At 39.2% G+C, this 14,531-nt stretch overlaps 1 protein-coding gene across 1 annotated transcript in view; it reads right to left on the bottom strand.

Moving 5' to 3' along the window:
* Positions 1 to 3,306: 3,306 nt before the first annotated feature.
* TBCA (tubulin folding cofactor A) overlaps positions 3,307 to 14,531 on the bottom strand; it is a 25,411-nt gene continuing 14,186 nt past the window's right edge. The window contains exons 2-4 of the mRNA XM_048291810.1: positions 12,735 to 12,840; positions 6,801 to 6,887; positions 3,307 to 3,598 (exon numbers count right to left, since the gene is read on the bottom strand). Of these exons, the coding sequence (XP_048147767.1) occupies positions 3,518 to 3,598; positions 6,801 to 6,887; positions 12,735 to 12,840 (274 nt within the window). The 3' untranslated portion in view covers positions 3,307 to 3,517. The remainder of the gene's footprint in view (positions 3,599 to 6,800; positions 6,888 to 12,734; positions 12,841 to 14,531) is intronic.

Raw genomic sequence — 14,531 nt, 5'->3', positions numbered from 1 at the left:
TCTGGGAAAAGCCTCTGGTCAGAGGCACAGTGACTGCCCATCCTCCACCGGGCAGATGGTGTGTGGTGTGGTGGTGTGTGGTAGCGTGGCCACAGCAGCGACGGGGGACCCTCACCACCAGCAGACCAGATGGAGGGGAGCAACGAGACGTGGCTGGTACCCTTGGATGGGTGATCTGCTTCCACCTAACCCCTGTCACCTCTCCCTGTCCCCCACCCCACACACACTTTTCTTTCCTTTCTTTCTTTCCTTTTCTTTCCTTTTCTTTCCTTTTTTCTTTTTTCTTTTCCTTTTCTTTTTCTTTTCTTTTTCTTTTTTCTTTTTTTCTTTTCTTTTTTCTTTTCTTTTTTCTTTTCTTTCTTTCTTCTTTTTTCTTTTCTTTTCCTTTCTTTCCTTTTCTTTCTTTTTTCTCTTTTTTTCTTTCTTTCTTTCTTTCTTTCTTTCTTTCTTTCTTTCTTTCTTTCTTTCTTTCTTTCTTTCTTTTTCTTTCTTTCTTTTCTCTTCCCTTCTCTTCTCTTCACCTCTTTTACTATTAAATAAAATACATCCATTTTTTGGCATCAACATCTAACCTCATTTGGTTTTAATCTCGTTTCTGGGGATATTTTGAACCTTCTAAGTTCTTTCCGGTTTACGCACAGAGACTTAGCTTGCTTTGCTTTTCTGGGTTTAAACTGGATTGCAACAGAGAACTGTACCTTTTGGGGTGATCAGACCACCCAATTTTACTAGTAAATTCTTGGTGATTGCCCAGTCTTAAGGAGCTGTGCAGCCACCAGTCATACTAACGTGGCAATTCTGAGGACCCCAGACTATTAGGAGTAAGTATGGCCCGGTTATTGAGCATCTCCCTTGATCTGAACCTCCTGAGTTAGACCAAGGACTTGAAGTCCCTCCCCCACCCCCACGTGTTTGAATGCAGATTGACTGGAGCTCTGTTGAAAGGTTTCACCAGATATGGGGAAGGTGGGTTGCCAAAACAGGATGTTGTTACAGGGAAATAGAACAGCTCTGTGTGGTTTAGGCTTTTTGTGGATTTAACCCAAAATACTTGTGTACAGTTAGCTCTTTCCTTCTCCTAAAGGATGTTGGCAGTCTGAAAACATGCTGCTGTCCCCTTCAGAAGTTAGACAGTTCCAGAGGTATCTGGAGACAAAGTATTTTCAGGTGTGAACATACCTTGATTTTCATCAGTGAGGCTGGCTACTTCCTGTACTACAGAACATGGCCATTTTTAGAGAAGTCAGTGGTATATCACAGTATCATCTTGGTTCATGATGCAGTAGTAGGGAGCTAGGAAATGGCTTGGACAGAGACATATTAGACAAACATGAGAAACCAGTCACCCTAGAAACTACTGTAGCAAGAAACTTTTCCCTGGAGTTTATGTAATAGTTAAAGGCTGTGTGACTTTCATTCTAAATGCCAACTTAAACCATATGACAATCCTACTTGCCTTTAGCCACTATGGGTCACACCTGTCTAGCTCTCATACACATTTCTTGTGGTACTCAGCAACTGCATATCATTTTTCTGTGGGCTTTTTTCCCAGAAGTGTATATTCTTTCTTCTGAAGAAGAGCAATTTTTATTCTAAATCCTGTTTACCCAGCAGACTTGGCATCTCCCTACACCTCCTTTTCAGCGCAGCATTTATTCACCACACTCCACTCAATGGCTGCAAGCAGACTCATGGCTGTCAGCTGAGACACACGACCTGCTTTGTGCACTCCAGCCACCTTTCCCAGTGAAGGTCCATAGAACAAAACTGGTGAAATGAGTATCCAAAGACAGATGTTTTCCTCAATAGCAGTTCATATGTGCTGTGAACCAGGCAGTGTCTGCTTGGCAGTTCCATGCCTAGAACACAATGCTGGTAAGAAGGTACGCATGTTCTCTTATGAAACTGTACTGTCAAAGCAGGTTTCACCTCTTAGCCCTCTCTGGTACTGGTCTGGGGCTACTTCAAAAGTATATCATTCTGACTGATTCAATCAGCAATCTTTTGGTGTTGATCTGTCAGAGCAGTGCTTTAAGAGTGATGGAGAAGTAGACATTACTCTAAATGTGCTTAAAGTACATAATAAGTACTGAAACAGCAGTTTACTCCAACTCAGGCAAATTAACAAAGAATTTTATTGAGTATTCAATTTAGCACCACACAAAAGGTACACTGTGCTTTGTGTTGCCTTTAAGAAACATGCCAGAACACTTTCAAACTATAAAAACTAATGTAAAAAGCTTTCTTGTTTATCAACAGAACTTACTATTTGCTTTAGAGAAGCTACTCTGAAAAAACCACAGCTTTTGTACATAATGTTTTAATGGTCTTCCAGGGCAGACTAAGTGTTGTTCCCTTACCCATTAGCTCTCTTCCATGTCCTGGGGTTTGACCTTGTTAAAAAAAAAATCACTTAGGCCAAGGTGCTTTCAAGAAAAGCATTCAGTCCAGAACTCTTATTAGCAGATGGAACTCACAATATACTAGTCACCTGCTACATTCTGCTTCTTGAAAAGTAGAATAATTTTGATCAATGGAAATTGTATGAATTGGGCTCTACAAATCAGTTCCATGCTCACTGAGAAAGATCTGGAGTCAGCTTTTAGTTTTGTCTTGGACTCAAGATAAACAAGGAGTACATACTTGATAAAACTACAGAAAAATTGTACCACAGAGAAAAGGTGGGTGACTGGGAAGGGTCTTGTTACAGTGGGGATTACTGTAACATGCATATATCAAACCAGGAGTCCCATGGAAAAGAAATATATATGGACAGATAAATTCTTGGTAGATGTTTCAGAGATGTTTATTTCTCCAGCCGCATGCCCCTGCTCAGCCTCGTTCCCACTGGTTGGTTTGTGTTTCCCTGCGCGGGCAGAAGGACCCTCGGGTCCGGTGACTGTGACAGCTCCTCGGCAGAGCTCCGGCCATGCGGCTGGAGAAATAAACATCTCTGAAACATCTAGCAAGAATCTGTCCATATATATTTCTTTTCCACGGGACTCCTGGTTTGATATATGCGTGTTACAGTATCTGCACTGTAACAGTCATTTAGTCTACTTTCTCTTTCAATACAGATTTTTATGCTGTAATGGCTTGAAATTATTTCAAATATAAGGTGCTTCTAAAGCCCATGTCAGGGGGTTGGAACTAGATAGAACCTTTCCAATCCAAACCATTCTATGATGCTATTTCATTCTGAACTATTTACTGGTCCCTCACATAGCCAAACTTCAACTGTTCAGATTTAAGTTCTCTATATTAACTATTACACTAACTTTAAATGGGCTTTATTTTTCTTTTTTCAATTGAGGTGAACTGGAAATGTATCTATTTTGCCTGAATATGGAACACAGAAATATTTCAGAACATTCTTTGATGCACCTTGCAGTTAGAGAAAGCCCAGTTTGCATAAACGGAACTTTAGCAAGTCAACAATAGTAGTAGAGCCATAAGTCAAATGAAACTGTGGAACAGACCCCGTGCTAATGCATATAAAGAGAGAACTGGAAAACAGCTAGGCTTCCAGCTTCACTGACTCCAGTATGGAACGTGCTTCTTTATACTCTTCAGCTTCTTCCAATTCTTTTTCGTTTTCCTGTAATCAAAAACAACATTTTTGAGTACTCTGAAAATAACTGTTGTGGGATTAAATTTAAGAAGGTAAAAAAACTGCTAGCAAATGTTGCTGCCTGTTCCGAGCTTCCCCTCCCTGAGACAAGCCAGGACTTGCCTCTGTCATGTGCTCTGAAGCCCTTTGTTCCAAACGCGGGCAAAACCAAATGTAACTCAAACTCTTTAGCAGTGTCTCATTGGCCGGTCACCCTGGGTACGCCCCCAATCCTCCCCTTTCCCCTTCTCCCAATAAAAGAAAGGACCAAGAGGGGGCCCGGCCTCTTTGGCTTGCACCCTTTCTGCGAACATCTTGTCTCTGTTTCTATTTGAAAGCTTCTAATTGCAGGAATTGGCAACCAAAAGCTGTATTTCTCCCTCTCTGCTTCTGCTGGTGGTATCAGCTTTGCAACTACTATTGCCGCTTTTAGAGCTACTGAAATGCTGGATTGCCCGTGCTACCTCTCTAGGCTGCCCGAGGCTTTCTAAGGCATTGAACTACGAGCCTAGCCAGTAAAAAGCTGTAAGTATACCTCCTCAAGCAAATATGAAGGCTGAGGTACTCAACAATGTTTTTGTCTTACTGGCAGCTTCTTCCCACACCTCTGAAGTGGACAGACTATGAAATAGGGACTGGGAGAGCAAAGTCCCTCCCATTCTAAGTAAAGATTAGGTTTTTTATCTAATCTTTACCTTATCAGGATGACCACCTGAGGAACCTGAATGTACCTAAATCTACAGGACCTGACAAGATGCTTCCCAGATTCCTGGGGGAATTGCCTGATGTAGTTGCCAAAATCCTCTCTATAACATTTGAAAAGTCATGGTAGTCAGGTGAAGTCCTTAAAGAAAACAAAAAGGGAATTGTCATTGTGGACTTCCTGGACCCTCACAACATCCTTCTCTGTAAATTGGAGAGAGGTGGATTTGATGGGCAGACTCTTCACTGGATAAGGAATTGGCTGGATGGTCACAGTCAGAGAAGTGGTCAATGACTGAATGTTTGGATGGAAATCAGTGACAAGTGGTGTCCCTTGGGTGTCTGTATGGTGACCAGTGTTATTTAATATCTTCATTAATGACATAGAAAGTGAGACCAGTGAATGTGCAGATAAACCAAGCTGAGTAGTGCAGCTGATGCACCTGAAGGATGGGATGCCCACCCAGAGGAACATGGACAAGCTTGAGAAGTGGGCCCATGAAAATCTCACGAGGTTTAACAAGGCCAAGTGCAAGGTGCTATACCTGGGTCAGAGCAACCCTGGTATCAGCACAGGCTGGGGGATGGACAGATCAGAGCAGCCCTGCCCACAAGGACTTGGGGGTGCTGGTGGCTGAGAGGCTGGACATGACCCAGCCGTGGGCACTCACAGCCCAGAGAGCCAAACGTGTCCTGGGCTGCATCCAAAGCAGCGCGGCCAGCAGGGCCAGGGAGGGGATTCTGCCCCTCTGCTCTGCTCTGCTGGGACCCCACCTGCAGTGCTGCATCCAGCTCTGGGGTCCCAGCACAGGAAGGACATGGAGATGTTGGAGTGAGTCCAGAGGTGGTCACGGAGATGATCAGAGGGCTGGAGCACCTCCCCTTTTAGGACAGGCTGAGAGTTGGGTTTGCTCAGCCTGGAGAACAGGCGGCTCTGAGCAGCCCTCATAGCAGCCTTTCAGTACTTAATGGGGGCCTACAAGAAAGGTGGGGACAAACTTTTTAGTAGGGCCTGTTGTGACAGGACAAGGGGTGGTGGCTTTAAACTAGAAGAGGATAGATTCAGACTAGATATAAAGAAATTTTTTACAGTGAGGGTGATGAAACTATAGGACAGGTTGCCCAGAGAGGTGGTAGGTGCCACATCCATGTAAATATTCACTGTGAGGCTGGATGAGGCTCTAAGCAACCTGATGTAGTTGAAGATGTTCCTGGTCATTGCAAGGGAGCTGGAACAGATGATCTATAAAGGTTCGTTCTAACCCAAACCATTCTATGAAAGAGGAATATAAAACTTTTGAAAACGCACATTCTATGTTACTAAAAGCACAGGTAAATTCTTTTGTCCTGCTTAAGGTCCCAGATAATGGCTGGCATGTGCAAGTAGATACACATACCTTTATTTTATCACGTTAAATATTTAAAACCAAGGTATCAGTAAGAACAAACTTCAGACCAAGAGTCCTCTTAGAAAATGGTCAGTAGACTGACAACTGAAAAACATACTACGGATACAGTAAATTTTAATAAAAGCATTGAAGGTGAGCTAAGCACAGAAAGCAACACATGAAGACTTCCAAATTCTTAACAATAGTAACTGCCCCCATTCCTTGTTTTAAGTTTGCATACTATGAGTCAATAGCATCATTTCTTCATGCCACTGAAATCTAGACTTACTAACTGTTAAGTAAGTAGTTGAATGACAAAAAGACCCTAAATCCTGCCAAGTACTGAGCATTTATTCTGGAAAACAGTAGAGGCAAACTACCTGAGACTAGAACACCTTGACTTTTCCATTAAAAAAGTATTTGCATTTTAGCTATCACTATATCTGAGACACAATTTAGGCTGTATATTTTTAGTCTCACAATACCATTTATTGTGTACGAAACATGTAGCTGAGTTCTTGATGAGACGTCAGCTTTTAAAATAAGCATGATCATCTCCAAACGTAGTACAGGTTCAGTGAATCTATTTGTACAAAATACTCTTTATTTCTGCAAGTATTTGTATCTTTAAAAACATGGCAGTACTGCTCACTTCACTAATAAAACATAAAGAAATAGTCAGCAAAGACTCATCTGACTTGTCCATAGCAGAATAAAGGCAGTAACCAAAGTATTTTGACTATTTCAGTTCCCTACAAGCATATTATATACATTTATACTATCTATAAAACCAAAAGTGGGTGAACTGATTCCTCTGAGGATGGAACTAGCACAGGAGTTCTGAGTCCATTTTCACAGTCTGGTGTAAGCGTATGTCAAAGGTACGTTCCATTAAAGGTAACTTCTAACACACACAGTCTTCACATACTGAAGACCAAGTCTGCAAAGACAGTTATCTAAAGCAAAATACTGGTATCTCACAGGATGCTGATCTTTGGACCTACGGAAACAAATTCTTTAATCCAGCTTTAATTTGCTGCAGTTGTTTATCCAAGTGCACCTAGCACTTCTTGATCAGTGGGGTGTGGTGCAATACTCACTAGTAGTTGAGTAAGCTCTGCATGTGCAACTTCTAGTCTGCGCTGGCAGTCTGGAATCATCATTCGTGACTCTTGCAAGATCTCGATCTGTGAAAATTGGAAGTCAAATTAGAATATATTCCAGATAGAAACATTATCTCTTAGGATAAGGCTTTACTCTGAAAAATCAGCAATCTAGTCATTACCTAGGAACTTCAGAACAGTTGCCTATCTTCTGAATAGGCTTCTTTTCTTACAAGATACTCACTTGGCATAACTGCCTAAAACTCTGTTAATTTACAGGACATTTCCATTTACTCTGTGCTTAACTGAATATCAAGTATTAAGTGCAAGACAGTATACAGAATAATCTTTCCCTTGGGAAAAAAGTACAGCTTAGTAAGGTTTTCAGCATCTGTTAAAAAGTCTATTTAAAACAAACTTTCTCCTGCTGTCACGAAGCAGCTTCATCCAAAATGGGATCAGCTGGTTATATAAATATCTCCTGCATCTTTTGGGTAATAAAGAAAAAGAGTGTTCAGATAATACCCCATAGAGATAATTACTGCATGAAAAAAGTTATTGAGTTATTGATCACATTGTGTGCAGACTGCAGGAGGCTCTGATTGAAAGACAAAGGTAAAGAAAAATGAAAAGCAAAGACCAGCAGGCTCATATTTTTGATACTTATCATGCATAAAAAGTTATTACATATCCTTGTGCTTCATTTTAGGATAAAGATTATTCTCACCATGCACTTTGAACAAAATTACTTAACTGGCACCCCACTGAATCTGAAAATCCTGCCACCTCCTAAAGAAAACAACATCAGTTTTAAGAAAGGGAACATTTATTTCATGGAGCATTTCTGGATCTGAACACCAAATACTGAGAAGAAAAGATGTGCAGAGTTGTTCAGTGATGTTAAATCTATTTATAAATGAAAATCTGTTATATATTTAAATATGAAACATCTACATTCAGGATAACCTGCAACAGAAAACCTCCCCTTTAAATGGCTTATTTCTGTCATTCCTATGTTGTATTGTCCTGCTAGTATGAGTGCTGCTCTACCAAAAGGTCACTGTAAAAGGTATGTTAAGCTATAGCTAAGAATGTATTTATGTATTCAGGAAGGCTTTATGTAAACAAGACATTATCACCATGTTTTTAAGTGTCACTTAGTCCATTTGGTTTTTGAGAGAAAAAACTTAGTTTCTAATTTTACACTTTCATCGGTCAATGTAACATCCATAGAGTGAGGTGTGCCATAAACCGCATGAGATGATGCCTTTTGCTTTATGAAGTAGAATACCTATAGGAGTGAGAATATCCAATAATTACTTCCTTGCACCAGCATTGCTAAAGATTTGTGTGTTGTAAAGCTGGCAGATGGTATGAAATTAGTAACTTACTTGGTATGTGCCACTAGGTAAGTGACTTGGGAAGGCATAAAATCTAAAATCTGTAAGCTGTAGTCCTGCCTGCTCTAAGAAATGAACAAATCTACCCAAATCATTCTATTTGAAACAATACTGACTAATTTCCAAAGGGTTACCCAAGTTTTATTTATATTTGCCTATGGTTATGCAATGATGAATAAAAATCAGAAGGATGATAAATCCTAGAATTATATTCAGTAGGTGCAAACAGCTGGAGACTAGAACAGGAATTTAGTGGAACCATTATCATTTAACTTTGGCATAAACCACTTTTTTTCAAGTAATGCTGATAGTCCCAGACAGACTATTTACCTTTACAAATATACGTAATAAAGCAAAATCAAAAGCTCAAATAATTATATAAGCTTTAGGACTGGACTTTTAAAAGTGTTCCTTCTTCAAATTCTATCAAAATTCTGCCCGACTTTTGGCCAAAACTGTAAGGGTAACAAGCACAATAGCCACTCAAACTCCAGTGCCAGCCATCCATCCCTGTGACATGCACTGCAGCTACTCAAATTCCACTGAGGGGACTGGGGCAATTCTAGTTCTAGCTAAGGACTGTTGTTTAACCCCAGTCAGCAACTGAGTACCAGGCAGCAGCTCACTTGCTCCTGCCTGATACGGAGAAGGTAACAGGAAGAAAAGGTAAACTGTGTGGGTTGAGATAAGAACAATTTAATAACTTTAAAAAATGTGGCAATAATAATGAGGGAGGGAGAGATATCAGTTTTATCAGCTTCAAAAAGACAGAAGCAGAGTATGCTGATTTGGGTTTTTTTCCCAGCTGACCCACATCCAACCAAGAGATTTAGAGATATGCAGATCCACAAATAATTTGAAAGCTACGAAAAACAAAAGAAAAAAAACCAAAACCCAAACCAACCCAACCCAACCCAGAAAAACCAAAAATAAAACCAAAAAACCCCCCACCAAACCTCCATAGGGATCTCCTTGCTCTTAGGACAGCCTGATATACTACTGGGTCACAGGGTATAATGGCAGTATTGTTTCATGTGACAAGAGTGGTGCTCGAAACAGAAGAGGTAGGCTAAAAACTGTGACAAATGTAAATGAGTCATATATGTACCAATTATATATACATATATGAATATAAAGTCTAGCTTTCAAATACTGTCACATAATCACTTGCCCAGTTTCTGTTGTACAGATAATCCTAACAGTATGGATCTACTCAAAGATGAGAATTAAGAAAAGATATGCAGATAATTGTTTGCTAAAACAAGTGCTACGGGTTTGAACTACTTTTCCTCAAAAAGTCTGTAAAACACTTGGAATCCACTAATTACAGCCATATCTGGTGGAAGGACAGGAACCTAAAAGAAAAAAAGCAATCTCTAAGTATCACAAACACCAAAGGTTCCAAAATTTAGTAATCTCACTAAGTAAGAGATTGTAGCATACAAAAAATAATCATGGTAAGGCTATTGGTTGGTTAATTCATATTTGTAACTTAAATCCACACCATTGTAGTACTTCTCACCTCAGCAGTAAACAGGGAGTAGTATCAAGGCACTGGGTCTTGGTAATATCAGTGTGCTTGGCCAGGATGGTGGGGTGGTGTGGTGTGGGGATACAGAGAGTAGAACAGCATAGATGTTGTAGGAAAAAGCTGGGCATAGGGAAGGCAGGAACTCAAAAGGAGATACAGCACTAAGGTGAATTTGGACAGGAAAAAACCCCACAAATACACACAAGAATTGTAGGAAACCCAGCTTTATGATTTCTACTTCCTTTCAGGCCCAAAAGAAGCCTGAGCTATCCACAAATACAGGATACAACAGCCCACTTGCTGTAGGCAAGTTGTCAAATACATTGATCAAAAGACTCCTGAAGGACCTTGAAGGAAAGCTTCAGTAAAAAACTGGAGAACACTGTTTTGTTTCTACAGTGTTTGAGTGCCTGAAGAAATGGCAATGTGTCAACAACAAACCACCTACCACTTCTAGCATGAAAGCTGAAGGAGGAGCTCTTTCCAACCAGGCAGGGTCTCTTCCAACCTGGTGATTCTGTTATTCTGTGAAACTAAGACTTCATTATGACAAAATCTGCAGGGAGGTAGAACTACACTACTTCTTGCTACCCAGAGAAACTATAAGCAGCATTTGCACCTGGTGGGATAAATCAAAAGTATTTTAATATTTGTTATCATAATGAAGTCTTCTTGCACGCTAAAATGGAATCTTCAAATTATAATTTTGGTCAGCACCTACCAGCACTGCAAGGAAACTGTCCTTTTCCTTTTTCTGGTATTGAACCTGCTCCTCATTAAGCAAGTCCTTCTGGACAGTTCAGATGCAGGCTAGCATCGAACAACTGCCAACCACTGCAGATGGTCACTGCCTCAGCTAGACAACACTTGAGTCCACTGGAATCATGAGCTGCCCCACTGCATAAGGAGTTAGGAGAAAAATACTGAGTCACACCCTACTGCTCTTCAAAGGGACTGATCCTTCATTACAGACCAGACACACTCTGAAGAATACATATGCTGTAGAAATGGCACTATTCACCTTAAAGTGAAACTTTCCATATTCACTTTTGTATGTAAAACTGTGTGTTCTGAGTTATAACTAGAAAACTAAATGTGAACAGTAGTACATCAAGAGAAAGTATTGCTTTTATACACACACACATATATGATTTAGCTAATACCTCAGCTAAACTAATAGTTAAAACTTTTCTCCTAGTCTCAAGCGACTGAATTTGTTCCCATCCCCTAACTGTTACTTTTCATTACCAAAATAAAGACTACACCTGTATTTTAAGTGTTACTCACCCTAGAAAAGAAATTAGAGATTATTAACTCTCAGAGGCAATTCTTAAAATGTGTAACCTCCAGATATTTATCTGAAAAACATCTCAAAGTCTTATCTGTATCCAAAATACTGTTTTGAGCAAACTCGCCTGGTACTATGTAACTTTAATTCTCCAAATTTTTAATAACCTAAAATATTAACAACTTCCAGAATGCGAAGTGCACTAAATGAACAAGAAGTGAAGACATCATTGCAAGAACTGATTGCTTTCAAAGTGGATCAGGCAACTTCTGAATGAATCCAAGACTGTTCCTGTGAAGGCTTTTGTCATTGGTCTCTGAAAATACCTTCAAGTAGTATGTAACATTTAATTTCAGCAGAAGTTCCCAGCCATTGCTGGTTTTGACTTCCATGATATCTTGCAGGTCACTGTGGAAATACCATGATGCAGTCAAATAATCTGATGAATGGGCAACACTTAAAATAGGAATTGAATTCATTAGTTCTTTTTAGTACCAGATCTTCAAAAAGGCTACTGTTTGGGAGGATCTTCAAGTCTCAGTCGGGTGAGGCAGAAGACAGCTCCGCTCCATAAATACAAATCTTTATTTTTCTACAAACGCTTTATTTGTATTTCATTCCCATGGCATAATGAAAGCAAGGCAGGACATAGACATATGAACTGAAATACGAATTTACTAAAAAAAGTTGGTTTAGCTTGTTCTAAAAGTGCATTCTCCTATCTTTTGTTAATTTTATATTTGAATTCTCTTTAACCTATTCTTCCATTGTTTAAAAATAAAGACAGGACACCAGAAGGTTATGTTCATGACTATTAAGTGAAAATAATTTTAGTTTACAGTTTTGATTTCTGTGAAGATTTGAGAGAAAGTATCTGGGAAATACCTGGGGGGGAAAAAAAGTAATCAAAAGGTAACACAGTTAGTTGAAAGAATATAAAGACCACAGTGAAACACAGACATTTCATACTTCTGTAGAGAATAAACACCAATCTCCCAAACCCAAGCCTTCTCCGCATGAGCAGGAAATGCGACATTTTTTCTTCCAAAAGGGTATGTATCAACTGCCTGCAACCACTATCCCTGTGGGAAACCTTCCAAGAAAAAATGTAATGATACTGTAACAGTGACACTAAACCATACTCTTGAGAAGACCAAAGTACAGCATGCTACTTTCCTAATCTATGACTTCACTACAAACACCAGCAGCTCCGCATCTGCATACCCACTGCTCTCTTTCTCTGAGGTCTGTGATTTTACCGAAAGGATACTGGTGTACTCAAGAGCTGGAATGTTTCCCCTTCATATTAAGTATCAGGCATTCTCACTTTGCTGTGAGACACTTCCACTTAGCAGCAAGCACTTCATTTACCTATATGCATCCAGACCATGTATTTACTACCGGTTCTTAGTATTTCTGAGAAACAGTTCGTGATGGCTCTACACACAGTTACTGAGTAACAGCCATCCTGACACAAAGTGCTAAGTAATCTATCTATCTATCTATCTATCTATCTATCTATCTATCTATCTATCTACTATAATCCCTATAGTTTAACACCTAAAAGAAATTTCTACAGCTGCTTTTTATGACTTCTATAATTGACAGGATTTTAGTCTAGTATTTATATAACAAGAGTCTGGAAAAAAGTACAGGAGATTCCTCGATCTAAAAATTACTGTGATTAAATGAAAACAAATAAGGATTTTTACCTGCTTCTTAATTCCATAATCATCACATGCTTCAGCTTTCATTTTTTCAATCTTTTCTTCTTGCTGTTTTGCTTCTTTTTCATACATAACTTTTTCTTTTGCCAGCCTGCAATTAATAAACAATTGATTGGGTTAATCTGGTTCTATTTCAGTAAAAAGTTACATCAGTGTTAATAGCCCCCACCCAAAAGTTACAGGCCTGGAAGGTAATATGCAGTTTTATAAAAAAAAGCTTTTAACCACTGCAAAAAACCCCTGTATCTAGGAAATGCTGAATTTAGTTTTAATGAATAATGAGAATTTTCTCCACTTATCTTGATGCTGGTTTGGGGGTCATAGACAAAAGTAACAGTTCCATAATTTATATTACAACAATTTTCTTTATTTCCTATCTTTCAAAGGAAAAGGAATCCATGTTTTGATCCTAATAATGAACCCATACCTGGGAGCAGGATGTTTTTTGCTAACAAGCACAGATTCAAGAGTAATGTAAATAAGTTTGAAGGTCAGAGAAATATTAAGCTAGTCTAATATGATGTTCTACAGTAATTATTACACTGCAATCCCATTATCAAACTTTATGTTGCATCTCCCACTTTATTACATATGTTCATTAGGTATATGCTACATTACACAATACCAGATAAGAACCAAAACATCCCTCAGGATATGAAAAATACTGGAACAATTTCTGTCTTCAGCTAGTTCAAGAGCAGAACAAACATTGAGATGCTACCGCAGACCTGAGATCATGCTGAAGAAAATCCTTCCCCAAACAAGAGTTAGAAAAAGATCAGCCTATATAAGATTGTTTGAGAAGAATTTAATATCCAAAAAACCACAACCAGATCCAAGAAGCAAAGAATATATTATACCATGAAAGGAGAATAAATAAAGGTCTAGTAGAGAGCTTCATGACCACATTAGTGCATCAGCGCAAATTAATTCATAATCTGTCACCGTTAAGTGCCCTACTAGAAGCGCTGAGGATGCACAGAATGTTATCAGGGTGACAAGAATCTCTGTGAACTGAAGCTGCCACAAAAGCACCAAAAGCAGCTGTATTGCACAAAAAATTCCATCAAGAATATACTGATAATGCAGCAGCCAGAACTCTCCCTCTTTTTTGTAAGAGTTTACATCAGCAAAACTGGTTTTGCTAAAATAGCCTTAAGATGTGGCTCCACAGCAGTCAGTCTAAGCTGGGCTGTGGCAGAACACACCTGAACTCATTTCAGTCCTCCTAGAGTCACACAACCAGAAAGGGCCTTCAGCCTTACAAAGCATCTTCACCTGCATGCACAGCGCATACTCTGGGTATCAGCTCGGCCAGTTTCTACAAGTAAGCCAAGTACTAGCTTTGAGAAGTAGAACTGGAGAAAGACAGGAGCCTAATTACTACTAATAAAGACACTAAATTAGTGGCTGTAATTCCAACTATTGGAACTAGTTCCAGTATTAGCATCACTAAATATTGATTTAATAGAGGATGAGTTAATTGTTTGATCAAGGTTACTTGATTTAATTCCAGACAACATTAGTTGCTTTGCTACTTTTAGGTTCCAAAAAAGTTCATTTTAATCAATCTGTGAGACAGATGACTTTTTTTGAATGAGAACCACAAATTCCCTTGAGGAGCACGGGGAGACATATGACTGAACAAAGTTGTTATGTGATTCACTTACTGAAGCGTGTATCCCAGTGAAACTAAAGGCAACTTGTAATGCTGAATAAAACATTTTAAATTATTTTAAATTTTAGCTAAAACAAAAGTTTCAATGCTTGTCATTATTTATA

This window comes from Corvus hawaiiensis, chromosome Z, assembly GCF_020740725.1.
Source record: "Corvus hawaiiensis isolate bCorHaw1 chromosome Z, bCorHaw1.pri.cur, whole genome shotgun sequence".
NCBI lineage: Eukaryota > Metazoa > Chordata > Aves > Passeriformes > Corvidae > Corvus > Corvus hawaiiensis.
The sequence above is the reverse complement of the archived record's forward strand: the minus strand, read 5'-3'. Positions and strand labels throughout refer to the sequence as shown.